Consider the following 27,961-nt stretch of genomic DNA (forward strand, 5'->3'; position numbering starts at 1 on the left):
TGAAATCATCCAATGGCTGTAAACAACCAAGCCTGCCAATCAAAGCATAGCAGGACATGACGGATGAATGACGGACGGACGGGCCTGGCTACCAGAAGACTTACAGGGCGGCCATTTTGTGTCAGAAGTAAACTGCATCCCATTATAGGGTATCACATCTCTACTGCAATGCAGTTTCCTAACTGCAGCACAGGGGTCAAAGCTAATGACAAAACATAATGACACATGGGTTGTGCCACTGAAAGAGAAGAGGGTGGAAAGATTCCTTCTTGTGGCTGATCAGCACTGTTCTCTGCAATGGTGGTCCCATAAGAAAAGAGCAAGCTGAGGGTGACACAGGACATGGACCTTACATAGAGGACTCAGAGGACATAAGAAATGTTACAGGGTGGGGGGGGGGCATAGAGGCTTCTACAGATGTACAGTATATATACTATCTTCCATACAATCCCTTCTTGGAAGATATTTACAAATGAGTTTCTTGTCAGGGCATACTGAATTCAATGCAGAAAAGAAAGATGAAGGCCAAAGAAAAGAATGTAAGAATGTTAAGGAGTTCTTCAGTCATTATGAAAGAAGCACACCTCATAACCAGACTTGTGAGTTATAACAAAGGCAATTGTTTCTGTTGTATTGATTGTGTGAGGAATGTAAGTTGATGAATAGTATAAATTACCATCTGCTTCCAGTCCATCACATCAATGAAATACATTGACAAATAACAAAATCTAAATAGGAAATTGGAAAATATAACTCTACCATTGATCAAAATTAAACTTAAATCTCTGAATCGTGGTCAGCTAAATTTTGTTTTTGTAAAGTCAGCTTAAGCAGCTGTTATCAGTGTCTGCATAGTATATAGTGTAAATAGTGTAGCATTCCTTATGACAGAGACAAAGGAAGGTGAAGCACCTGGGACTGGCCCATGGTGCTTCACCTATGCATTTTCACCCATTATTATTTATTTTATGCAATTCATTCAATGCTGACCCTCATTTCATAAGGTCTCCCTGTTTCAATATATGAACTGAGCTCTTGTTGTAATATGGTGAGAATTTGAATAAGTTAGTTGAGTAAAACCTATCTTATCTAGCCCAGCAGTCATTCTCAATGCAGTTTGTGATTATTGTTGGATTTCCTCACTATGGCTGGAGTCCAATAGTAATTACACACACACCGCAATCCAGCCTTGTGGTTGATTAAACCTATAATTGTAAAGCAACAAGCTTAAACGGTATTGTGTATTTACTCAACAAAATCGCTTGGATATAGATTCAATGTACAATTATTTGACAAGCATCTGCTTTAGAATTGTGAATTAGTTTAACATTTAAACTTTCGATCAACAATTCTTTCGCAGCTGGTTTCATATCCTTTAGGGGAAAAGCTTTCATTCTACCAGTCAAAATTGGATTTACAAATGGAATCATCAACTCAAAAAGAAACCCAACCGATCGAACCACCAATTAAAACACTTTTAACAGCCTCTTTGGCTTTTCTCTCTCTGCTCTAATCTCTGAGTGTTTCAACAGATTCTTGTAAAGCCAGTGATGTCACAACTCAGGGACTGATGCGACCTTGTCCGTCGATTTCCTTTTCAGGAAACCCGAGTGCCAACAGAAGGGCCCTCTGTCAGCGTCTCTGTCTATATCCACACAATAAGCCACCAGACTACTACACATCAATAGTTTCCATTAGATGGAATGAAGAATGGCAGAAAGTGGCCAAATGAAGGCTAACAGATTAGAGTAGGATCCCAGTAAAGAGAGCCTTCCATTATTGTGTGAGAGGTACAGTGGGATCTCAGTGAGAGAGCTTGTGTAAACACAACGCATCTATTGTGTGTGGGCGTGTGCATGTGTGTTTGTGTGGACAACAGAAAACAGAAGGTGGAGGGTGCGTCGGTGGCACACGATCAGGAAGACCCAGGTGACATCAGTGCAGCTGTTCAGGGAGAGCAGAATGCATTGAGGGGATACTCTGCTAGTCAGAAGGCACTCATTTTGTCGTGACTGCAGTGAGCATCTGAATAAGCACTCACTCATCAGGAAGACAATACACATTTTTCAGAGTTCCTTGACTTAAGATTGTCGCCCGCAGTCCTACATAACCCCTGCAAAGCCACATTGAAGGATCTGTCAAAGTCCTCTGTAAATCTATGCAGTTGGCCTATATCTATTTGTTACCATTATTTTCTCTAGTCTGTTGACTGAGAACACATGATTTTCAGCAACAACCCAGGATTCATTAGGGTTAACTGCCTCACTGACTCTGGGGATCGCTCCAACAACACATTGTTTATTGTTTAGATCCTCTAACCACTAAACGAATTGCTGACCTTATGTGATTCACATGTTAAGATTCTATGGAAATTCAACTGGATAACAATGAAGAAGCAGGGAGGGATGTTAAGTGATAACTACAAACTGAAAATAATGGAAAATACTTATCATAGTTTATTTGATTCTGTAGAGACCTATTAATGGGTGCAGTATGTAAAAGGATTTTAGATAATTGTTAGATGGTTCTGGTGTTTTATCACAACACTTTATCACAACACTTCCCCAAAGGGAGCCTAAACAGAACTGTTAACAGTGGACCTGGCCTCAATCATTTCAATATATAAAATGCAGACACTAGTATCTGGTAATACTCTGGCCGACTGACCCATACTTCATATTGCACTATGATAACAAACCATGGAAAGCAAGTTATGCACTGTTTATCAGCAAACAGCAATCAATCAAAGGCTTCCAAACAACAATCAACATTACTGAGTAAAATAATATATTTGCACATTGTGGCTACATTTACATGAACTTCCCATACTGATGGAAGACATACAGTGGTCGTGGATGTGGATTCAACTACAAATAAAATATATTGAATTGTTTGTGCATTGCAATCTGCAGTAACATGTTTAATGTTTATCCAAACCGTTTAATGTATATGCGGTTATAGTAGGAATGACCAAGGAAATGGCCTAGAAATGTGATCCCTCAATCCATATAAAGGGAATATTCAAATAATTCTGTTCACCAATGACTTACCTAGTCCTGTGGACATTATGTGCAATAACAAGGATCAAGAATGTATTTGGTGTATTATGAATCTGACTTCTTTGGAGATTAATCGTGCGTTGCTGGAAAATCACATCACTGCTGACAGAAATTTCAGGACATTCATATTTATTTACATTACAAAGGAATATTTAGGTGGTGTTGTATACTGGAGGATCTTCTAAACTGTGGGGTTCATAATGATGGGGCAACACTCTAAGAGTACTTTGAAGACTCATTATAAATAATATTTTGAAAATAAATTATGGTTACTAAAACACCCAGCTGTGTGGACTCCTGGAGTTGAATGTTGAAGGGGCAGGTTCTACAAATGGTTAATTAAGTAACAAATAAAAGGAGGTTTTTAAAATACCCTTCGAAATTTTTCCTTGAACATTTATAGTTGTTCCCACCACAGTTTCAATGTGACGAATCATTCAACAACTTTTTATTCATAGAAAGAAATCCAATTGCAATATATACTGCGTATTTCACGCAAGGTCTGACAACCAATCAAACTGTCAGTCACCATCCACCTGCTCTGGGCGAGTACAGCAGCATAGCTAAGCAAAAACGGGTGTGGAGTCGAAGTCAAACGGCTCAAAGTGACTCTCTTCTAGTCCTCCCAGTATTTGTGGAAGGTCATACTGCAGCGAATAACTCGGTAAGGAAATGCGGTAAACTCATCGTCAGCGTTGTGACAGTGTCCTAATTAAGCCGGCTGGGCCTTTAAAAAACATTAAGCACTGTAGCCTATTCTTATTTCCCGATAGCCATTTATACTACAGCGCAAATGACGGTAGGTCATCAAGGTCAGATACACATAATATCAGTTCTCTGTGGTATCAGTGTTTGGATTTTATGAACAAAATGGCAACCCCATATTAGAAACAACCACACATTAAGCTTTATGTTTGGAGAGCTTGTACGGTCGGTGGGTGGCTTCCAATGCGTATTATTTATTATATTTACTGTATAACTACTGTACATAATAGACCAATAATGACTCAAATTAATATTGTGAATAAATATATACTATTCTCTTTTAATAGGGAGAACAGAAACTAATAAATATATAACCAAATACCAAACCATTATGATTGGTTTGGTATTTAATGCCAACTGCAGCAATTAAATACAAAGGGTATTTAATTCATTTTAAACAGTTTACAGAGAAGATTAAATGTCGGCTAATCAAATAATCTGTAAGATTGATTACCTTGAAGAGGAGGAACTGGGGATTTGAGCCAGTAATTGCAGCAGCTCATATTCGTTGTACATACCCTTCTAAAGTTATCGTTTGATATCAATGGCTGCATGGATTTAAATAAATGGATCGGTTGATGGGGGTGGGTAGGCCTATGTAGCTCAGCCTTTAAGGATTTCATAACATTTGCGTGCAAAACTCAAACGCACTTACTTCCCAACGAAGTTCTCCAACACCGAGCTTTTCCCTGCACTCTGCCCACCGACCACAGCAATTTGAGGCAGGTCCAACTGGGAATTTTGTCCGATGGCCGAGAAGGCATCTTGCATTTTATTCACCAGGGGAATAAGGTCTTCCATCCCCCGGTTCCCCATGATTGCAAGGGAATCGGCCGCTCCTTTCAAGAAAATTATCAATCGAGGAGATCGTTTCTGTAGGAACCGGGCGCTTGTGCCCCCTTGTCACACTTCCGTTTTGAGCGTGTTTTAACGTTTGGAATCCGTATTATTTGCTTGCAATGTCATTTATAACGCTTACTCGTTATGTTCCGTACACAGAACGCCTCCCTATCCTCCCTCTATTCTACAGCTATATGCTCAGCTCCCCACCACGCAGCACGGAAGGATGATCTTTTCTCAGAATACACTGACAGATCCCGGCACTGACGCGCATCCACCACTCAGCGGCGATCTATCTTAGAATTGACTGTAAGTCATATCGCTCTCTTGTAGCTCAGGCTATGCTGTAAGAAAAATAAAAACAATGGGAATATAACAGTGTTTTTATGAATAGCCAAGTATTGTGCCCATGCGGATCATATTTGGCATAGGCTTTCGTTTGGAAGGCAGTGTTGATCTAGTCTGAGTAGCAGTCTTTTGCTAACATTTCAGTCCTTGTCACAAAGACACAATAGGCACATAACATGTAGAACAACAACAGGCAGAGTCTGGTACTCAGGCTTGTGATGATCTTGCCTGACGAATCTTTATTTTGATGAACAGTGTTTGTGTGACAATGCCGTTTTGTCATTGGTTTCTGTACTACCCCTACTACTACTAGCCCGAATAATAATAATAATAATATAATAATAATGATAACAACAATAACAATACTACTACTAATAATATAAATAATAATAATAATTATATAGCCAATATAAAACGCTTTTCATATAATCTGTAAGTGCTTTAGCAGCAAACAACAAACGAGCTATATATCATGACGGGTCCACCGCCTCTCACCACCTCTGCTCAAACCATGAACTGATCTACTCCATTTTAGTAGATTCAGCACACTGTCAAAGGATGGTAGATAATAGAGTTAACACTGCAGCCTGGCAAATGTTGATCTGTCCATGGTGCTGAATGTGTTATTATAATGTGCTTAGCCTCCTAGGCGAAAGAGGGCGACATACACGTATACATAGAGTAAAAGCGTATCCTCTAAAAAAATAGAAAAAACGGTAGCAGGTGCGCAGTCTCTTGCAGACTCAACCTCAACGGATTGGAACAATCGCTGCTAACTTTCAACAGGCTGCAGACGGACCGTCAGAAACCGGTACTTCTAAAATCATTTTCGGATAAAAAATAGGTCGCCTGTTAAAACAACAACAACTTTTATTTGAAACGTAGCTACCTAGCATTGCTTATCAGATTAGCTAACGTTACATGTTACAAAATGGCAACTCAAATAAAGCCAAAATAGCTAGCAATAGCTAACTAACTAGCTGGTAACGCATTAGCTAGATAGCTAATGCTAAGCTGTTTTTCTTTGTAGCTAGCCTGCTAAGCTAAGCAAAAGTTAATTCAGAATAACTTAATGAAGACAACTTGCTAGTTGTGATGTTAGCCAAAGGGTGGACTATCTAGCTTTGCTATTGTTGATTACACTACGGTCTTAAACGTGAACTAGTTAGCTGGTGAGAAAACGTTGGTAGTAAGGTGCTGCAGTGCTACTGCACAACATGCTAGAAAAACAAACAAAAAAATACACGTTAGCATGTTAGCTTCTCAGCTAAATAAATAGGTGTGTGTGTGTGTGTGTGTGTGTGTGTGTGTGTGTGTGTGTGTGTGTGTGTGTGCGCGCGTGTGTGTGTGTGTGCGCGCGCGTGTGCGTGTGTTAATGGGGGGTGTTAACTATAAGTTACTGCATTTTGAAACCCTTCAAAAGTAAATTAAAAAAAAAAAATATTCAGAGTGAACAGCAATAACTAGCAGAAATGTACTGCATTATCACCTTAGCTCAATGGTTCCCAGACCTTACGTGGGGTGTGTGAAGATATGGTGAGATATTTATGCGCATTATTAGACGGTTATTACACTTATCATTATTCTTAAAATAATAACGTTGCACCCTCAATTTCTGCCGTCTACATCATTAGGTATAGTTACATTCTAACTGACTTTCAGGGGATGCACACATCACACAGCAGTCTGCATCAGGCTAAGTAGCTTACTGCTGGCACCACTTCTCAATAGCTAACAAACCCTCAAATCTGTCAACAAATTTGTACCAAATAAAACAGTGCAGCCTAATTTATTTACTTAGCTCATAAGCACAAATACAAATTTTGCATTTATTTCTTTGCATTTCTCAAAATGAATAATACATTAACACTTATAATGAATGGGCTACATTTTGAGATTTAAAAAAAACTTTAGGGTATTGTAAGTTTCTACTAGGCTGTTGAAATCGATAATTGTTGTTTATCTGTAACTCAGCAAGTAATAATAATTACTATAGAGCACTTTGAGTTGCATAAGAATTGCCAACTCAGGCAGTATTAATAATTATCACTGAGCGGTATTATATAAGAATTACAAAGCGCCGGCATAGAAATATGTAGCTAGTTCTGTAAGTCTGGACTACAACAATGTTCAGCTAGAGTAGGCTCATGCAAAACAATTGCGCTCCCGCCAGAGGGAGCCTGTCTGTTCACATGTGATGCAAGTGGAACAGCTTGGGTAACCACAGAGTTAGCTGCTGAAGCTTTTCTTAAAAACATACTGGGATTGAGCTTTTATGCCCTACAACAGAACCAGGATTCAACTTTCTAGTTTAATGTCAAACAACAATAGCCTACCTAGCATCTTAGCAGTCTATGCAGTGTGTTTAGGTGAAAAGTCGCTTTGTTTGCCTGTTAGCTTCATATTCCAACAGCTCAGGTGGCCTAGCACTTAGATATAAACATTATTGTCATTCTTCTGTGTCATTATTAGTGTTCATATAAAACCCCTAATGTCAGCTACTTTTTTTTTCTTAGAATTGCTTTTTCATGATAAGCAATGTAAATTCCATAGTATCTTATAATGTGCATCATATAGAAGCAGCTGGCAGCATAATAATTTGAACATCTGACAATTTGCTGAAAGCTTGCTAAATCAAATCCCTTAGCCAGCAAAGTGAAAATATTTTTTTCTGTCAGTGACAAAGGCAGTTAACCTAAATTGCTTCCCAGTTTGTTGCTATAAAGAAGTGGTTCCAAACCTGGGGTACTAGGACCCCTGAGGGTACTTGTGAATTCTCAGGAGTCCATAGACGTGCTGGTGAATGCATATCAGGGGGTTCTTCAAGGGTACTCAGTGTAAGTAAAAATTCAGTAGGTGGTACATTTACCAAAAAAGATTCGGAACCAGTGCCATAAAGCAGTGGTTCTTTAACCTCTCCAAAGGGCCACCAACTGTTTCACAATTATGTTGCTGCCCTGAATTAGTTTACCGTAAAGGAATGTTTTTCCACCTGGTATAATTAAATGCTTCCTACTAGTAGTGTCGTAATGCCAGTTTTTCAGTCTATACCTTAAAAATGAAAAGAAAAGTGTCACCTTCGTACCTATGTATTTCCGTTATAAAGTCGGATCATTTGCTCTTTGCTGAAATCAGTACTTTTGTAATACACTTGTGTCAAATACTACCGCCAACATTTTCCTAGTTTCACGGTTGCTGAATTTTGTACACGGGGCAATTTAAAGTGCTTTACATTATTAGGCCATAAAAGAAAAATCTAACTTCATACTAAAAATACATTCAGAATAAAAGACAAAGAATAAAATGTAAACGGCACATTCAAAAGAACCAAAGCATACAAATAATCACATCATATTTAAGAGGGCTAGATAATTGTTAAAAGATTAATAAAAAGGCAGTATTTGTATTTATTTGTTTAAAAAAATTATTTTTGCTCAGCATGTCAGTTCTGTTTTTTAATTGAATCACAGAAAAAAAAAAAAGCTCCATCCAGCCTTCAGGCATCACGCCTCAGCACAAGCACATATTGGAGCTGAGATCTTAAGCTAGCTGGATTACAGGTTTATTATGGATCAGATTATCAAACTCTTTGTTTCCCTTTGATCAAGATCCTGAGCTGACGAGGTGTCGTCATCACGTAGCCTATCGCCGAGCACCGACAGTAACCTAGGACACGAAGCCTTTCCCCCGGCACGGACAGTAACCTAGGACACGTGGCCCAACACCCGGCACCGACAGTAACCTAGGACACGTGGCCCAACACCCGGCACCGACAGTAACCTAGGACACGTGGCCCAACACCCGGCACCGACAGTAACCTTGAACACGTGGCCCAACACCCGGCACCGACAGTAACCTTGAACACGTGACCCAACACCCGGCACCGACAGTAACCTAGGACACGTGGCCCAACACCCGGCACCGACAGTAACCTAGGACACGTGGCCCATCACCCGGCACCGACAGTAACCTAGGACACGTGGCCCATCACCCGGCACCGACAGTAACCTAGGACACGTGGCCCATCACCCGGCACCGACAGTAACCTAGGACACGTGGCCCATCACCCGGCACCGACAGTAACCTAGGACACGTGGCCCATCACCCGGCACCGACAGTAACCTAGGACACGTGGCCCAACACCCGGCACCGACAGTAACCTAGGACACGTGGCCCATCACCCGGCACCGACAGTAACCTAGGACACGTGGCCCATCACCCGGCACTGACAGTAACCTAGGACACGTGGCCCATCACCCGGCACCGACAGTAACCTAGGACACGTGGCCCATCACCCGGCACCGACAGTAACCTAGGACACGTGGCCCATCACCCGGCACCGACAGTAACCTAGGACACGTGGCCCATCACCGGGCACCGACAGTAACCTAGGACACGTGGCCCATCACCGGGCACTGACAAACCCAACACCAGGATGTTTAACCCACATCACCAGCAGCAGCATCACCACCAGCAGCAACAACAGCAGCAACAGTTTCACCATCACCTGCGACAGCTTCAGCAACTGTTCCAGCATCAGCCCCCTCCACCGCCACCACCTCCACCGCCACCACAGCCACCTCCATCACACCATGTTCCCCATCACCACCACCACCACCACCACCAAGGAGGACGGTAAGACATGAACTGGAGGTCCTACACCAGCAGGGTTGAGTGCCATTTGTTAGTGACTGTTGCTGATTAATCAGGCAGGGGTGGATGTTTATTTTTGGATGAACTTCAGATAGGTTTTCAGTTCATTAAACAATTCCCTGCCTTAAGTAACGGTTTGTAACCCAGACACGGATCAATTTTTGTCAAGTCTGGCCTGATCATGGTTTGTGACCATTTTGAATTCAGAATGGATTTGACCAGTGCAGCTCACCCACATAATTACAGTTCTTCAAATGGGGTGAATTCAGTAGGAACTAAAACAAACCAAGCAGGAGACAACTGAAGTAAACAAAATAATGTGATCAACCTACCTGTATTTATACAATAGAAACAGTTTTGGAGTGAAGGGTGGTATTCGTTGTGCTTTGCAATGGAAACCTTTTATTGTTTAACGACAACTAAAGCAATCCGAATTACACCAGGAGTGCTCTATATTTGTTGTTGCAAAACCATTTCAGTTTAGAGTAAGCAGTTTGTAATGCAAAACATTATGCAACATATGGAAACCTTAGCCGCTGTTCCCGGCATAATGAATACACCTCAGTTCCAATGTGTTAATTATTTGCGTCTGTTTGCCTCTGTCTTTCACCAAATGAATACAAACTAGTTCAGAACTGGAATATTTGATGGTGGTTAGTCCAGCTGAACTTTGCCTCACATTTCATTGTTTTAATAGTATTCGTTATTGAAGTAAATACTGGGAAAACTGTTCCCAACTTTATGGTTGTATTATGTGCATTTTAATACTGCTTTGTAATGCCCAGTCACTCTGTTACCAGCGCCATGACTGTAACAGCTCCTGCTCCGCCTCCTCCCCGTATGGTCAACCTGGCTGCCCAGGCCACCATCATGGCCCCCAACCCAATGTTACAGGGAGCTCTACTGATGCAGCAGATGCAAGGTGAGAGCGTTGTTTACTGTCAGGAAATGTCAGTTGACATTAAATCAAACCGGACAGTGTGGTCGTTGCTGTCCAGATACAGACTCTAGTTGGACATTAAAGTTGTTCCCATGTCAGGCCCAGAGCAGCTGGTACAGTCGCTACGTCCTGGTCCCCAAGAGAGGGTTATTCCATTTATATGTTTATATTTTGACATGCTTGGGTGTAAAAGAATTAGGAACCACTTGTTTTTCCGACGTTACTCATCTCCGCGATGTCAGGACCGGTGTGGTCCTGTATGCAAGGTTGCCTGACTTTGACAGTGAACTGCAAAATCTCCTGCTTTACAAAGAAAAACATTTTTCTCAATACAACTCTACTCTTTAAACTAGCCCAATTTTCAGGGAAACCTCCCCATCTGGAAACTCTGCCAATATGGAAAAAGTTTCCTATCATCACATTCACTTCAGTATTTCACTGGTATTTAACGTATGAGCACAATCATGTTTTACCAAACTGACACACAGAGACGGTGTGAGGTTTTGGGTTTTGAATGCAGGAAAAAAAAACTTATTTTCACAGGCTATTAAGCAATGGGGCAGGTTGGGTGCTTGCAAGTTCAAGCTGTTCAGGGAATGGGCTCTCTCAGCCTAGCGAATACTTCTGAGTGAGCAATTTCAACAGGATGCAGAACACCTGGGGTTGATGTGCGTTGGAAGACTCATACCTGCTTTGGGGTTATTGCAACAACGCAAATTGATATTTGCAAATTGGACATTCTCAACATTGGCAGGGGAGAAACATTTGATGAAATTCAAAGGCGCAAATCTTGGTTGACAGTTCAACACTGGATTGGTTGACATTCATGTGTATATTCCATGTTGTGTAATTTATACAAGCTTGAATCAGACTGGTGGTTTTAAAGAAAATATATCAAGATCAAATATCTTGATCGACCAAACGGTTGACCTAAATGAAATTAAACTGTTTGTTAAAATGTTCGGATGTTGGTAAGCACTTAACTACAACTGATGCACCTCTCCTTTTCAGCGCTTGGGTGAAACATTAATATTTGTTGTACTTACTGTTATATTTAACTGTACTTACTGTTCTAACTGTATACATGTCTGGGGTCTTTGTAGGGCTAACTCCACCCCCTTATCATCCCCTCCTGCCCCTCTTTCTCTACCCACCCTGTCTCTGGCTCTCCAGGAAGCATGCGGGGGTTTGCAGCAATGAGTGGGCAGCAGTTCACACAGTTCTTTGCTGCTGGAGCCCGGTCCTCACTTCTGGGGCCTGTACCCATGGGTGTGGCCATCAAGACCCCCCATATGGGCTTCCCTGCCCGACACTACCACCCCCACGCCCGCTACTACAACAATGTAATCACAACATGTATTCATCTGTAATGGCTTTCTGCACCAAAGCTGAACTTCATCTAATCAACAGATGTATTAACTTTACTTAGTTGTTTGCTGTGGCCATAAAAACCTGATTATCTGAAGCCTCTTTTGTTAAGTGTTAGTACTGGCATCTGGCAACCGTAAATCAACTTTGTATGGCTTAAGATTGTTTTTGTACCAATGCTGTTAGGAGCCATAATGACAGTTGTGGAAGTACAGTATATTCCAGCGTTTAATGTGTCGATTCCAGCATTAAGGAATCGACACGCAAAATCATTTCAGGACATTGGATGAAGCTTTATAAAATAATTTGATTGATGTATGAGAAGTATCCCAGTTCATGTTAAAGAGAATCAAAAACAAGATTTCGTTGACATTTTCTTGAAGATTTACATCCCAGAACAAGCACATAAAATGTAGTGAATATGTAGGCCTCTGCAGCAATTATACATGATTACATTTGAGTCATTAAGTTTGAGTTGTTAAGTTCCTTGCTCAAAGGCACCACTCCTATTTAACACCTTTTTGGGAATTGAACCAGCTGCCTTTCAGTTACTGGCCCCATACTCTAAACACTAGGCCACCTGCTGCCCCTGTTTTTCATTCCACCCATTACAGATGTTATGGATATCTCAATGCCAAAATAGGATGCTGACAATGAAAGAACATCCTACATTTTTAAAGAGATTATTTAATATGTTAATGAAGTGACTTAATGAAATCAAAAGTAAAGCTACCTACATAGACTGGTAAAATAAAGTACAAAGAAATACAGATCTTAAGGAAAATCAGGAACATGGTTTAATTATTCAGATTGTGTGATTGCTCTGCGCTGAATCGCCTATACACGGAAATGTTCGGTTATATCATCTCTGACATTTCTTTCTACTAGTCTATTGCTGAAAGAGCAGTTGCTTAGTTAATTGTGTGGCTCACGGTTCCTGCAGGACTATGCTTCACGGCAGCCTGATAGGAAGAGGGCCAACGAGCAGAGAGCCTCAGGGAGCACAGATGGCCAACCAGCAGCCAGCGGGACAGCGGAGGATAGCAGTGACAAGGCTCTGAAAGGTAGCACATCCAAACACTGCTGGCATTAGCAGACGTGTCTCTCAGAAGCATGGGCATGGGTCTCTGTGGTGGCTTGTTTGAGTTGGTGTATAACACTGTCTGTGGTTGGTACTGTAACGTGACTGCCCTGTTACCCTGCAGATGGACGTGTGGGAGGGCCAGATGGACAGGCACAGCCCTCTGTCCAAGCAGAACCTGAGGAGCCAGTACTGAAGAAGCAGAGGACAGAGGGGTGAGAAGCACTGTTTCAGCTTGGCTAAATGCATTCTCAATGGTGCTCATGAATGTGTCCCTGCATACAAATACCCGAGCATATGGATAAATGAAAAATTCTTTCTTTAGAAAACATGTATATTAAAATGATTTCCCGATATAGAAATGGGTCATGCCTAACATTCTATAGCAGAAAGCAGATTGTTACAAATAAAGTGAAAGTCAACTGAAGTGATATTATTTATATGAATGCTTCTACCTAAGTTTTAAAACGTCTTAATCCAGTTTATCATAGTGCATTAGGCTTTATTACAGGTGATTGTTTCAGCACACAGCACATTGTTCTGTGTATCAGAAAGTAGGCTGGCCCTACATAGATCATATAGATCTATGCATTTCATTCTTTTTGTTTTTAAAGCACTCAGCTATAAATTACCTCCATGTATTATTCACTGCTGCCATGCAGAAGTACAAACTTTCAAAATCTAGAGATGGCTGCAATCTCCACGGAGTTATGTAGACACACTTAGTTTTTCTGCACCTCACATTTGCAGTAAATTCCAATATGATTTTAAATTGAATGAATCGGTGCCTCTAGTGAGTTTCAAATAGATGATAGAGAAATATTTCCATGAAGAATGTGTCTATATGTTTTGGGGTGGGGCCCCAAAAATGAAACATGAACACGTTTCTTTCTATTTCTTTCTATTGTTTCAGTAGTGCGCTGAATAAAAAGAGACTCTGGTTTCAGCATAAAGGTTCAATAAAATACATTCCTCTGCTTATCCAGGATAGCTCGCGTTCTACCTAGTTCTAACACAGTCTGATAGTTGTTTGGTTTGTGTCCCTATTCAAGTTTGTAATCCAGACGTTGAGATGGATCCTTGAAGTGTAGTAGTTTTTATCCTTTCATTGTTCCTCTTGCTCTCCTTTCCAGGTTAGAGGGGACCGCGGAGCAGCCTGCTGAGACTGACAGTGTCCTGACTACAGCACAGTATAAAAGGCCAACAGAAAGTCAGCCTGGAGGTGAGCACTCCCATAAACTGTCCTAGCCCTTACAGCACGCCCTCCAAGTCACCCACTCCCACAAAGCTACAGCACCGGCCTATTGCCTTATGGGTTGGGGAAAGAGTGCTGCCTTTTTCTAACCTGTTCTTTCCATGGACAGTCTGTGTCATCCTCCATGAGGGGGGGAGCATGGCCGGACCAGAGGCTGCTGAGGCCCTGGAGGAGAGCAGAGCTGCCCAGGTTGGTTTTATTCAATGTGTAATTTCTTCTCTTTTTTTTTTTAAGTAATTTGTTCCAGGGAACTATATTAAAATAAAACTGGGAATGTAATGCTGGCCAGAAAGCTAAACACTGAGTTCGGCTCCCTAAAAATAAATGACCTGACCTAGTCTAAAGCCCTGGTTGTTTATGAGCAGGTCCAAAGTGAAATGTCGGCCATGCCAGCCTCCGAGCCGCTGAGTGCTGAGAGCCAGGCTTTCACTCCATGTTTGGACATGGCAGAAGGCACCGCTGCCCAAGAGACATCAGAAGGAGGGCAGGAAGAAGCCACAGCTGCTCCAGGGTTATTGGCAGAAGGGCAGGAGGAGGGGGGAGATGCTGCCAACAAGTTCTATTGCTACATCTGCAATATCACCTGTCACAACCAGCAGGTAGAGCACTTTAACACACATCCCTCTCATCTACAATATCACCTGTCACAACCAGCAGGTAGAGCACTAACACAAATCCCTCTCATCAGTAATATCACCTGTCACAACCAGCAGGTAGAGCACTAACACAAATCCCTCTCATTAGTAATATCACCTGTCACAACCAGCAGGTAGAGCACTAACACAAATCCCTCTCATCAGTAATATCACCTGTCACAACCAGCAGGTAGAGCACTAACACAAATCCCTCTCATCAGTAATATCACCTGTCACAACCAGCAGGTAGAGCACTAACACAAATCCCTCTCATTAGTAATATTACCTGTCACAACCAGCAGGTAGAGCACTAACACAAATCCCTCTCATTAGTAATATCACCTGTCACAACCAGCAGGTAGAGCACTAACACAAATCCCTCTCATTAGTAATATCACCTGTCACAACCAGCAGGTAGAGCACTAACACAAATCCCTCTCATTAGTAATATCACCTGTCACAACCAGCAGGTAGAGCACTAACACAAATCCCTCTCATCAGTAATATCACCTGTCACAACCAGCAAGTAGAGCACTAACAGAAATCCCTCTCTTTCCATGTGACTTTAACCCTTGGTCACCCTCTCTGTGGTGTTTTCCTCATCAGATATTCCAGAGTCACATGAATGGCCTAGCCCACCAGCAGAGGATGATGGAGATCCAACACATGTCCAATGCCTGTCTGGTCACTCTGCTGCCCCGCGTCCAGGAGTCACTACAGGGTGGTCGCCGGGACGCCTCCTCCTTCAGGGACGGGTCAGTATTAACTAAGGAGGTGGCGATATTTAACTTTTTTTTGCTTGTTATTGTTGTCAGCTGCTGTTTTGTTGATAGTGTAATACTTATTTAAAGTATATCCAGGCATTGTGTAATGTACAATTACAGACAATCTTTTCATGTTAATTTTAAATGTTCTATTAACTGTGGTTATTTTTGTTGCATCGTACAATTGTTATTACAGAAAATAACTTGTGTATGACTGAATTTGCCTTTGAAATTAGAAGCATCGTCAGAAGCTACCGGTTTCACTAAACATTGGTATAAACATCAGCTGCTTGTGTTAAAAGAGAATGAGTTTCAGCCAATCATTTTCTAATCTGTGCGTCCCTAGTATAAATACATGCTGGCAACAGGTAAATGGGTTTGAAGTAAGACCCCAATATCAGAGACCCAACAGAAGACCTCTGACCAAAGCAGGAACGGGCTGTCTAAACATGTTCAATAAGAAACACTTGGTATTCGCAAAAATTTTCTTCTATACCTTGTGACTTTGAGTGAAATATGATCTGACAGTGGTCATTCAGTGGCGTTGTGTGTGCCAACACAGTGAGAAGAGACCTGGTCTGCAGCGTTGGTGTGCTACCTGCCAAATCCACTTCACTTGTCCAGTCATGGAGCACCGCAAGACCAGGGAGCACAAGCTGTTCAGCCGCGCCTCCAGCCCCTCCTGCACTGTCTGTAAGAGGGACTTCAGGAGCCCACGCCTGTTCCTGGAGCACATGCAGTCCCAGGAGCACAAACTGAGAGTGGATAAGGTATGTGGTTTTCTCTTTGTCTGTTTGTGTTAGGGCTGCGCAGTATGTGAATAAAAATCGAATTAGGAGAAACTAAGTGCTATTGCAATTCTTTGTACGCTCTAGTCTAGATCATAACACATGGGTGAACTGTTGGAATCAGAAAAATAAGATGACGAGCGAGCAGCATAATTCATGACTGGAATCATTTTCTAACAACAGTGTGTAAACATGTAGTGTGTCTAACAGCGGGGGGGGACTGCTCTGAAGTAACATAGGCCAGTGCTTTGTGTGTGCAGGAAGCAGCCGCAAGAGGAGAAAGAAACCCGGAGTAAACTATACAACTGACATTACCCCCTGGCTGTAATATATATTGCACACTTCTTCGGTGTTAATATTGGGATTTCAATGTGAATTTGAGCTATTGAGCAGCTCTACTCTGGGCCTGTGTGGCAGCTTTAAAATCCATTATATGAATCACCTTCCTGGAGTCTCAAATGCACTACATTTGATGACAGCCCTGTGTGCCCCTGTCAACAGGAGTACACTAAGTAGGAAATATAACACCTTCTGGGTCAAACCTCTTACTCGCTGTCTTCTGCTTCTCTCACTGCAGCTCCGGGAGGAGGGAGGGCCAGACTCACTGGCTGAACTGGTTGCCATGGACACACATGGCTGCTGTGTAGCTGATGGAGAAGAAGAGGAGGAGGAGGAGGAAGAGGGGGATGAGGATGAAGATGACCGGGAAGATGGTGGAGAAGGCAGCGCCCACGGAAAGGTTAGCGATCACTCATTTCCAATTGTCAATATATGAAGTGAATAATAAAATCTAGAATTCAATAAGACTGCCTTGATGAATCTCACTGAGCAATGCGATGTGGTAACGTGTGGCAGGAGCCCTGGCCGACCCAGATGGAGGTGGCTTTACTGGAGGACGTGGCGGAAGACGAGGAGTATGACCCAGACACAGTGTATGGTGAGTGGTGAGCTACACACTGGTAGCCATAGGAAAAGGAAACCGTTTCAGAAGTGCTTGTATGATGGGCGTCATGTCTTCCATGTGTCATTACGGTGTCCCTGACTTTCCTTCTCTGCCCGTTTCTCAGGTTCTAGTTTTGTGGTTCCCATGGCTGGGTTCCTTTGTAGACTCTGCCAGCGGTTCTATCACTTTGAGTCGGCAGCCCGCCAGTCTCACTGCAAGTCGCTCCAACACTTTGAGAACCTCAAGGTTGGTGGTCTAATCGTGTTGTGTATGAACGAAGCCACCACACACATCAACAGGTTTTGTCCGTCTGCTGCTGTCATCTGTGTTACGTTTTGTTTCTGTGTCCTTTCTTCTATAGAAGTACAGGGCCTTGCGTAGCCAGAAGGAAAGCCAGGTGGAACCTACTCCCGCAAACATGGATGGAGAGGCAGAGTGTGACAGTAATCACACAGTCTCCGATTCAAAACGCCTGTCCCCAGAGCTCCTCACCAGCCCTTCCTTACTCCGCCCCACCATGTCCACACCCATACCGAGGCCATCGAGGTGCTGCACCGAACCCCAGGAGAACGCTCCCTCAGCCTCGTGTTTATCCCAGCAGGACCCCACCACCACCAGCAGCAGCCCCACCACCAGCAGCCCTGAGGGGACCGCTGCCGAAGCCTCCCCAGAGCAGCAGAGCCCAGTAGGGCCAGAGGACAAGGAGGAAACGCCAAACCCAGACCTAGCACCAGAGGACGAGTCAGGCTTAGTCACAGCAGAGATGGAAGAAGCAGAGGCGGCTGCTCCGGAGGAGAAGACTGGCAAAGGGAAGGCAAAGGGCTCGTCCAAAAGGAGGTATGGGAGGACAACACGGAGACGGTGAAAGAGGGATGAAACAGTGGAAGATTATATCCAGTACACTCGCTACCCTGGGGTCCCCGCCGCCTCTTCTATGTAACCCAATAGACCAAGATGAAACAACTGAAAAACGGCGATCCTCCATCCTGTGTTTCATAGGTGTTTAGGTGTTGAGTTTTTTAATGACACAACCACAACGTGATACAGATGTATTTCTAATGGGCATTCATTTAGAACCTGACTGAAGACGAGCACTGTTGGGAAACAAATTTTGGATGTGTGTGTGTGTTGCTATCATAAAGTGTTAAAGGGAAGTTCACCCATTTTTATGTGGCCTTATTTCTGTTCTTTCTGTGCTTAAACGGTTTGGGATCACTCATTTCTTTTTAAAATTTCATTAACCCCCTCATACATCAGATTATTTTCTGGATAATTTCTTTGCACTGAATTGTATGAAGTAGATTCACTGTACCATAGATCCATGTTTGAATTATGCTGGGGTAACAACAACTTGAACAAATAGGGATTTTTGGGACAGTGTTTTAAACAATTCAGGACAGATGTTATCCAGATTTAGATTCTGATGGGTTTCTAGCTGGCTATTTATAAGGCGGTGGGGCGAGGGACAGGGTGCTGTTCGGTTGGCTTGACAGCGTGTAGGAAATTTATGTTTTAAACGTTTTCAATAAAAATAAAAAAAATGTAAATGAGTTTCATAACATTCTTTGAAACATTTTTAGTATAATGTAATGAAATGAAAGAGAAACTGTTTGGGAGATCAACTTTAAGCACAAAGAATGAAAATAAGGCCATGTGTAACTATTGGTGAACTTACCTTTGTAAAATGTAAAGTGAAAACAGTTGGTTTTACTTCAATGCATTGTGTTTTAGCTAGCTATCTAACTCAATAGCATATTGTAGCTGTTTTTAGGAAGGGAGTGGTGGTGTTTTAGTCTAGGCATTTCCCACAAGGCTAATGAAGCTAGCTTTAGCTTTTAGTAAGACAAAATGTAGCAGCTCTGCTGAACTGAGTGAAGTATTATGTGGGGCTTTTATCAAAAATTAGTTTCTGAGCGTGGTGGGACTGAAATGGCTAAAGTAAACTACTTTTGAATTTTGAGAAATGAAGACTCTTCATTTAATCCTAGATTTGTTGAAGTCCTCTACATATACACACTTGAACGGTTCTTTAGGTTTCTTGGGAAATGTTCACACTTACCAGATTAAGGGATTGGTTAGAGTTGGTTTCAGGTGGAAAAGGTCCTAACTGCTTGATCAGTTATGCTCAGATACACTGTAAGCTGCTGCTTTCCCCTTGTCACTGTACTACTGAAGACATTCTAAGTGTTTAGCTCTTTGATCCAACTGGTATTGCAACCAAGTTGCACACAAATGTTGAAAAGTATGTGATTTTTGGAACATATGGTGTTTCGGCTGTGTTAGTGAGCAGATTTAGTAAGCCTTCAGAGTGTAGCTGCTCTTAATCAACTTTAAAAATGTTGTATTAAACAGTTGTCTGTTGGATTAGACAAGACCTAAGACCAGAACACTCCTAGAATAGATCCTCCATAGTTTGTTCTAAACAGAGGACAAGTTGAGTAGGCCTACCTTTGGCCAGATTATAGGGCCATTTCCAAAGCCTGTAACCCCATTCATGTTTTCCAGATTTCCTGAACTGAAAGCAATGTTGCATTAACAAGCGTAGACATCACAACCCAAACATTACATTAAAAAGAGTTGAATAGTTGTGCTTGTTTTCTATCCTTTTAAATTATTTTTCTTAAACCTTTTTAGCTCTTGTACACTGGGTTAGTAGTCATTTTCATTTAGTAGGATTGTCTAAAAAAGCATTGCATGGTAGACTCACTGTCAAGCTGGTAACATTAATATCAAGGTTAATAGCAGTAATGAAGTGTAATGGCTTGGAGTTTTTCCTTACCTTGAGACCTGACTGTGAAAACTTGGGGAAATTAACTGGTCAGGAAGAATACTTGGCCCATGACATTATTAAGTGACTTTATCCCAGTCACGGTCAATTAGTGTTGCAGACTAGCAGTTAAAGAACCACAACACCCAGACTCTGATTTTGATGGGCACCAATGGAAGCAATGGGATGATTCACCAGCTTATGGTTCATTCTTAAGAGATGGACAAGACAATTCAAATAAATTATAAATCAAAAACACATGGATAAGCATTTGTTACTACTGTCTGGATGAATGCCTACCTGAATATAGGATAATTAAATTATAGACCGAACCGCAATGAATTAAGTAGTGTAAAAAGAAAATAACTACCTTCTTTCATTGAACAACAAGGAATTAGTCTTTCCTTGATGATACATTCATTGAATAGCTGGGTTGATTATTTTACTTGTAAAGAGCAGACAACACATTGGTTTGGATGAAGGCAAGCTCATTTGCCTTCTAGTCTATTTGGTTCTGGTCCCACTGAAGGATTAAGACCAGAACAAGATGGAAACTGTCATTTAAGTGACATCAAAATAAGGCTGTTTCTTAATGTATTTTTATTGAGCAATGACAAACAGATGAACAAAAGTGTTGTTTTCTATTAGCAGACGTTTTTGTGTATTTTGGGGATTTTTCTTTTCTGTATTGGGATCATTTTAATTTATAATAAAATATTGACAATTGCTTCAGTGATTATTGAACAGAACACATCTGTTTTAATTAATCAATTATTCAGATGTTGCACTCATTCAACATACTTTTTATATCTACCAAGGGAGAACAGAAAAAAGTTTAACATAAAACCTAAAATGCAGTAGAAAATATGTTTCTTTGTCAGAGAAAAAAAACTAGTGACCAATCCAGGATCGGGGGCATTTGCACAGTACACATGATTACAGTTCTAGCTCCAGTACAGCAACAATTTCTAAAGAAGAAAAGGTACATTATGCAGATTTACTGGCCCATTAAACTATGTTGTGTGCTGCAATGTATGCCTCAATTCCTTCATCTTTATTCATCGTTGCCACTGAGGACTGTAAAGGTAGCTAACCAAAAAAAAGGTTATGCATAGTACTTGGTGGTGGTTGTGTTGGCATAAATCACACAGAACAACGTTTTGCTTTTGGCTCATTGAATTCCCTTTGCAGAAACCATCTTTCAACAGCAGAGTATACAGTGATGTGAAAAGTAAACCCCTTGCAAAGTAATTTTTCTTACATATTTGGAAACTGGATATGCACTTAACATCAACACTACTGACATATAAATGTAACCAAAGTTAACAAATTACACTGAAAGATTATACTTTGCAATCATTCATCAAAAATCAATAGAGATGAATTTTCATAATACAAAACAATAAGTACACCCCTAGCTTCAATAGCTAGTGTTGTCCCCTTTGGCTGAAATCACTCAATGTAGCTGGTTTTGTAACTGTCTCTTAGATCGACTAGGAGGAATTTCTGCCTTTCCGTTACAGTACTGCTTCAATTCTCATGTTCTAGGGCTTTCTTGCATTCATGGCCCGCTTCAAGGCCCCCGCACAGTATTTTGATAGGACTGAGATCAGGCTTTGACTCTGACATTCCCTAATTTTGGTGTTGCTGTGCTTGTGTGTTTAAGGTAATTGTCGTGTTGCAAGATCCATGTTCAGTACAACTTTATGACACGAAGGCCTAACATTCTCCTCAAGAATTCTATGCTACAATATGCAATTCACGATTGACTCCATGGCAAGCTGGCCAGACCCTGAGGTAGAAAAGCAGCCCCTAATCTCAATGTCATAGTCTCAATGCTTTACGATTGGTACAAGGTTCTTCTGTTCAAAGCCAGTCTTTCACTTTTGTCAAACATGACATCTGGCATTGCAGACTCATTCATCCAGAGAACATTTTCCCAGTAGTTTTGGTCTTCACTCAGGTTTTGTCCAGCAAAATCAGCAGTGCCTTTTTGTTTATTGAGAACATTCTTTATCCTTTCATGTAGGCCAATCTTGTGAAGTCAGTGACAGTTTACCCATGCACTTCGACATTGATATTGGCATGAGAGGCCTTTAAATGCCTTGGTGTCACCGTTTTTATGTGACAGTTAAGGTAGGGGTGTACTTACTGTTTTCACATCAGTGATTTGTAATTTTTAATTCTATAAATGGTTTTAACGTTAACTGTTTTTGTGATTTGTTAAATTGGATGTGCTAATCAATGAATGTGGTTGGAATTTAGCTCAAGTATTTACATGTCTAAACATGTCAAATAAAAAACACAACCTCCCAATGGGAGGTTATTCACATGACCGTAAATACAACTGTAGGACTCAGTGGCGGAGAACATCTAATTATGAAATGGAGAAGTATCAAACACAAAAATCAAGTGTTTGGTGTGTTTGAACCATACCATTAGTTCTGTTCCAGACCTTCCTCTCCAAATAAGAGGCCATCGGCCAACTGTGTTCAGTGGAGGTTTCATGAGCACTACAAGGGGACAGAAGGACAGACATAATTCACACTTAAGTGTCGACACACCGCACAAGATCACTAAAGACGCTCATATACATGGGTGGAATTGTTGTTGGCTTGTATGACAAGACATCTAGTAGTTAGGCTTTGTCCTCGCACTCTCCCTCTGCGCCCTTCTCCTCTTCAGTGTCTGCAGAATCTTTGTACGGGGATGCTTGCTCCACTCCTGGGGGTATAGCACTGCTCAGCTGAACTTTAAACTCCTGTCTGGCCTGCCGGTTAGACTCCAACAATTCATGTAGTTTTCCATTCAGAGAGTCATTGCGTTCCTCCAGGTCATCCAGGCAGGAGTTAATCTGATCCAACATAGTGTTGATGGCTGCATACTCTGTCAAAGGAGAGTGATATGTGAACAGAGACGATGTCCTAACAGACAAATACAGACATTCTATTGGCTTACCTACACAACTGACAGTATTACATTGGTATGCCATCACATAACTTGTTCTAATTGCTGGTAACATATACTCGCTTTAGAAGGGTTATGTTAGCCACATCACATCACCGACTGCCTTATTGGTTAATTTTATTTTTATGGTCACAGGTACAGCTTCCAGGTTATGCTTCCAAGTGGAGTAGTGGTGCTTTCCAGTCAGACAAATAGGCAACTGGGAACCACAGGTAAAATCATGATGTCAGTGATTTTCAGGTTGGAAACTCAGACCTCTAGCATGTTGGCCAACTTGAAACTCCAAGTTTGATGATTGTTCACGGTTGTTTTTTTTAGTTCCTGGTTTTCATTTAAGTACTGAAGGAGTAGGGTTCTGACTGCTAAGAGATGTTACGAACGCGGCATGTGATGACCTCTGAAACAAACCAGTATTACCTTCTTCGCTGAATTCATCTTCATTGTCGATGATGCCTTCATCAATTGGTATTGTCGGATCTCCATTCGGTCCAGACATAGTTACGTAGAATTACCTAGCTCCACTAAAAATGATATAGAATACTGATGCTCGTTAACTACCAGCTAATCCAGTTGCGAAACGTGACAGTAACAGACGCAAATTGACTTACATGTATACATTAATCACTAGTGCACTCGACATAACCAGAGGTTATAATACCATAAAAGAGACAGCTGAAAATTACTTAAATTGTTTTTTGTTGGGCTCAGCAATCCCTCAAACATATATGCACTGCGTCAGCTGACTAACGAAAACAAAAGCTGCCGGATAAGATGCCTTCGCGCAATGTCCAAAAATGTGGCTTTACAAATACTTCAAGATATTCAATATGTGGCATGGTTATTGTTGTTATTTTAATTTTAAATATGTCAGGCTATAACAAAATATATATTTTGCGATTAGATATTGACTTTGAAATAATGATCATATTCAGATTAATTCAGTATAATATTTTACTATTTCATTTCGTGAACTTTAATGTAAGATGATTTATATTTATGAATTATATAAGGATAGTTGTTAGTCTTTTCCTTTTAATCGGACGACCCTAGCAGAGATACTTTTAGGGAGATGGGAAATTTCTGAGCGTTGTCACGCGTAGCATTGTGGGTAATTATGGAATAAGGAGTTTAAAACCCCAAAATATCAAGAATTCCGTGAAGCATAGATTTACACATATTCTCCGAAATCTGGGAAACTGGCTATTTTGTAACATATTATAGTTTTTTTTATCGTGCCATTACGTACTTATGAAGTTAATGGGCAGTTTCTCATATGCATTTCTACTAGGGATTTTGTAAAGTTGAACTTGACAGGTGCGTTTCCGACCATGAAAACGTAATAGTCAATTGTCCTATATTATAAAATCTTTGGCGAAACGCGGTTCTTCATCGTATTGGCTTGTACGGTCCCTCATAGATCACGAAGATTCACATCTCCACCTTTTTGTGATGTATCTGATCCTGGTCCTCAGTCTCATCTTGAGGAATCAATACGCCTGCGTACCCCGTACCCACGTGTGTCGGATTCATACAAGACAGGAAAGCAGTATGAGCTGATATAGTTAACAAGCAACAGTAGCCCCTTGATTAATCCGCCATGGAGGACCTACCTTCAGATATCAAAGTCTTCCTTGTGAATCACCCTTTTCTTGAACTTACAAACGACGGTAAAAAGGTTAGAAACATTTTCACCAAATGTTCACAACTTATAAACATGCCAGCTAACGTGGCTACTTTCTTCAGCTGTGTCAAATGACTTGTGTTCTCGCTTTTGATGTGATCTACCTACGTTTTATAACAGCGTTTTGTTTCACCCGTTTTTTCAGATCAAGTGCACACTCAATGGACATGATTTTCCTTGCAACCTCACAGAGCTTCAGAACTTCACCAAAGGGAAGAAATATCAGAAGTTGAGTTCTACTGCAGAGTTCAACTACAGCCAATATGAACCACATGTAGTGCCCAGCTCTAAGCAACCGTATGTATACACCCAAAAAGAAAACGCATCAGTTTACTAGTGATTAAAGGCGTAATATACCAAAAACCACACTTTCCTATGTTATGTATTATTTTATATAGTAACATCGTATGTTATATTATTTTATATAGTAAAGTAATGCAAGTGTCTTTCAACTTGATATCCTCCATCTCCAGTGACCTGTGTATATTTCATGCTTTATGACACTATTTTCTTATTTCACGGACAGACCGCTTAAAAGTCATTGTAAAATGTATTTCACCCACTGATGGAAGATAGGCTTTCACCAAATTGTTTGGAGTATTATAAATGTGTATTACCCCTTTAATGGGGACAGGGAGTTGAGTGTAAGCATTACCTGTGGGTAGTTGAGTATATTTAACTCTGTTATGTGGAGTTGAGTGAATACATTTTTGTTCACTTGACATATGTTGGATTTCTACAACCCCCTGCACTGGACAAAAACAAATCTTTGGGTAAATCGAGAACAAAGATTGTATTGGCAAAACCAGGTTGGTTAAATATTCTTTGAACTAGCTGTGTAGCAACTTCTGGAACCCAACTGGAAGCATCACAGGTCAAGGTGTGCTAATAGTGTCTAGTTAACTCAAATACTGTACCCCAAGGCTGAGTATTGGCATACATCTGTCCACAGACCCATCCTAAGGTAATCCCACTACTGCAACCAATTCAGTGTGATTATAGGGCTTATGTTACCATGTGCATGTCTGCTATGTTGACTAACATTTTTGTGACCAATTTTCTTTTTCAATTGCTTGTATCCAGCAATCACTTGTTCTGCAAGTTGACCCTCAGACACATCAACCGCCTTCCACACCATGTCTTACGACATGTCAATGGGAAACGCTTCCAAAAAGCAAAGAAAAAATGTCAGTACTTTGCTACCCAATATACTTTCTCCGTCCTATATTTAATGTTGATGCTTTCTTTTTACTAAATGTTTTGGAAGGGGTTGTCAGCTTTTGTTTTGCAATTTAGCTGACATTATTATCCAGAGCAATGTAGTCAGTTAATCTGCATTCAGCACTTGACATTTTCCAGTGATGTCCTTACAATTTATCAGATATTTATGTTTATGAAATAAAACAACCTGATACACATTCACCACTGTTAAGCAATGTTTTATTCCTGCATCTAGATGAGGAGTGTGTGCAACAGGGGGTGGAATACATTCCAGCCACCCTCCAACAAAAGAAGGCCAGAGATGGAGATGGGGACGGGGAGAGGGGCCGCCACACCCACCGGGGAAGTGGGGCCTGGGCTCCTGACTCCAGTGACAATGGAGGCAGTGACTCAGAGGATAGCATGAGTGACCTGTATCCATGTTAGTACCTTAGTAGTTTAATATTTAACAGTCGGTGGTTATTGCTGCAGATGAGTAATACCTTGATGTGAATTTCAAGTTCTCTTCATTTGATCAGCACACTTTCATCCTGGAAGGTGACATTTGATCTTAGAATTGCTTTTTCTATACAGCCTCTTTCTTTACTCTGAAAAATGAGACAGAGGATGGTATGGAGGTGGAAAAAGAGGATGACTTTCAAACCGATGATGAGGATGAGATGGAAGTTGAGAAACAGGCAACACAGAAACGGAAGAAGGTCAGTCAGCTAGATCTTTACAGCGCGTTTTTTTTGGTGTTTTTTTGGTGTTTCACCTAAACAAGTCTAAATGTGGTTGTTAAATTACAAAACTTAATAACAAAACTGTTTGTCTTTGGCAGGTTCAGGCTGGTGGTTTAAAGAAGAAATGTAAGAATCATAATTGGAAGAGGAAAGGTTTAAAGACAAATGTTAATTTAAATAATGGAAAATAAAATGAGTATTTCATGCTGTCTATTTGCGGTCTTCACCTCTGGGATCACCACATCAACTTACCTCCTGTTATATTTCAGTTCTCAGCTTTAACCAGGTGACAGCACCAAGCAACTTTGGCTATTTCACACTTGCCCTGGCATATTTTTTGGTTTGATTTTACATCGTTGTAGGGAACTCGGTTTACCAGGCACTGGAATGTAGCGTACAGCGTAACTTGACCCACTGCATGGTCAGTTAACTTCCACTCTGGCTTATGACACGAGTCCACAATTCTGGAACCGTTCAGTCGATCAATCCTTCGACGGAGGGACGTTTTTTGTTGCCGCTCGGCGGTTCCTTCACCGTAACAATATTTGTTGTCAAGCTTTTTTAGAACCGGTTCACTCACCGAGTCAGGTACTGGAAGGTTAAGGTTCTGTAATCTGTCTTGGAAAATGAAAGCTCAGTCAACTCACATCTTTTGACCCTATCTTAGAATAAACCAGTATTTCCCTTAATTAACTAAGCTGACATTCTGACACTCCAGGCGTTTTCCACTTAGACTGGACCAGAGATCAGATTATTTTTATGGCTAGAACTCGAGGTTCCGTAATCTCTCGGAAAGCGGTTCCTCAGTCAACCCTGCATCTTTTGACCCTATATCTTAAAACCAGTATTTCCCTGGTCTAACTAATGCTGACCTTCTGACACTCCAGGTGTCATCCGCTTAGGTTGAACCAGAGACCAGATCTTTTTTTATGGCAAGTGCTTAAGGTTCATGGAATATGAAAGCTCAGTCACCCTGCATCTTTTGACCCTATCTTAGACTTAACAAGTATTTCCCCTAGCTGTACAATTAGCCAATCTCTTGATGCTCAATGTCACTTCTCTCTCTACCTTTAGGGTTAACACTTCAGAAAATGTACTTACCTTTACCCTGTCTTAGACTAAGCACCTCAGAGAATTCATTTGTTGTTACCCCATCTTAGTAAA

At 41.2% G+C, this 27,961-nt stretch overlaps 4 protein-coding genes across 12 annotated transcripts in view; 2 read left to right on the forward strand and 2 right to left on the reverse strand.

Annotated features, from left to right (window-relative positions):
* dnm1a (dynamin 1a) overlaps positions 1-5,137 on the reverse strand; it is a 62,605-nt gene extending 57,468 nt beyond the window's left edge. For 3 of the 9 annotated variants that reach the window (XR_001198431.4, XR_001198433.4, XM_020053494.3), the window contains exon 1: positions 4,480-5,137. Coding sequence is in view for 4 of the 9 variants with exons in the window: in XM_020053494.3 (XP_019909053.1) it covers positions 4,480-4,640 (161 nt within the window). In the remaining 5 variants the exon portion in view is untranslated. The remainder of the gene's footprint in view (positions 1-4,479) is intronic. The other 6 variants (XR_001198435.3, XM_013137133.3, XR_001198432.3 and 3 more) reach the window with 5 other exon arrangements.
* A 3,575-nt stretch (positions 5,138-8,712) lies between these two features.
* On the forward strand, positions 8,713-20,026 carry ciz1a (cdkn1a interacting zinc finger protein 1a). The gene is made up of 14 exons (XM_010877792.5): positions 8,713-9,647; positions 10,466-10,587; positions 11,779-11,948; positions 12,917-13,037; positions 13,179-13,269; positions 14,188-14,276; positions 14,419-14,498; positions 14,675-14,908; positions 15,551-15,699; positions 16,271-16,478; positions 17,074-17,235; positions 17,352-17,433; positions 17,564-17,685; positions 17,801-20,026. The coding sequence occupies exons 1-14, from the start codon at positions 9,448-9,450 to the stop codon at positions 18,302-18,304; spliced, it is 2,334 nt and encodes a 777-aa protein (XP_010876094.1). The 5' UTR covers positions 8,713-9,447; the 3' UTR covers positions 18,305-20,026.
* A 761-nt stretch (positions 20,027-20,787) lies between these two features.
* c14h9orf16 (chromosome 14 C9orf16 homolog) lies at positions 20,788-23,934 on the reverse strand. The gene is made up of 2 exons (XM_010877793.3): positions 23,591-23,934; positions 20,788-23,092 (listed from the first exon to the last, which is right to left on the reverse strand). The coding sequence occupies exons 1-2, from the start codon at positions 23,667-23,669 to the stop codon at positions 22,845-22,847; spliced, it is 327 nt and encodes a 108-aa protein (XP_010876095.1). The 5' UTR covers positions 23,670-23,934; the 3' UTR covers positions 20,788-22,844.
* Positions 23,935-24,653: 719 nt separating this feature from the next.
* On the forward strand, positions 24,654-27,010 carry surf2 (surfeit 2). Its single transcript, XM_010877794.5, has 6 exons — positions 24,654-24,848; positions 25,000-25,151; positions 25,938-26,041; positions 26,311-26,496; positions 26,649-26,773; positions 26,896-27,010. Exons 1-6 carry the CDS (start codon positions 24,771-24,773, stop codon positions 26,986-26,988), a joined length of 738 nt encoding a protein of 245 aa, XP_010876096.1. The 5' UTR covers positions 24,654-24,770; the 3' UTR covers positions 26,989-27,010.
* Positions 27,011-27,961: the final 951 nt, after the last annotated feature.

Source organism: Esox lucius, chromosome 14 (genome assembly GCF_011004845.1).
Source record: "Esox lucius isolate fEsoLuc1 chromosome 14, fEsoLuc1.pri, whole genome shotgun sequence".
Lineage (NCBI taxonomy): Eukaryota > Metazoa > Chordata > Actinopteri > Esociformes > Esocidae > Esox > Esox lucius.

Coding starts and splice junctions, on each gene's coding strand:
- ciz1a (XM_010877792.5), top strand. CDS start 9,448: ATGTTTAACCCACATCACCAGCAGCAGCATCACCACCAGCAGCAACAA. Junction 13,038..13,178: donor CAGTGACAAGGCTCTGAAAG/GTAGCACATCCA, acceptor GTTACCCTGCAG/ATGGACGTGTGGGAGGGCCA. Junction 13,270..14,187: donor AAGAAGCAGAGGACAGAGGG/GTGAGAAGCACT, acceptor TCTCCTTTCCAG/GTTAGAGGGGACCGCGGAGC.
- c14h9orf16 (XM_010877793.3), bottom strand. CDS start 23,669: ATGTCTGGACCGAATGGAGATCCGACAATACCAATTGATGAAGGCATC. Junction 23,093..23,590: donor AGATGAATTCAGCGAAGAAG/GTAATACTGGTT, acceptor CTCCTTTGACAG/AGTATGCAGCCATCAACACT.
- surf2 (XM_010877794.5), top strand. CDS start 24,771: ATGGAGGACCTACCTTCAGATATCAAAGTCTTCCTTGTGAATCACCCT. Junction 24,849..24,999: donor TTACAAACGACGGTAAAAAG/GTTAGAAACATT, acceptor CCGTTTTTTCAG/ATCAAGTGCACACTCAATGG. Junction 26,774..26,895: donor CAACACAGAAACGGAAGAAG/GTCAGTCAGCTA, acceptor TGTCTTTGGCAG/GTTCAGGCTGGTGGTTTAAA.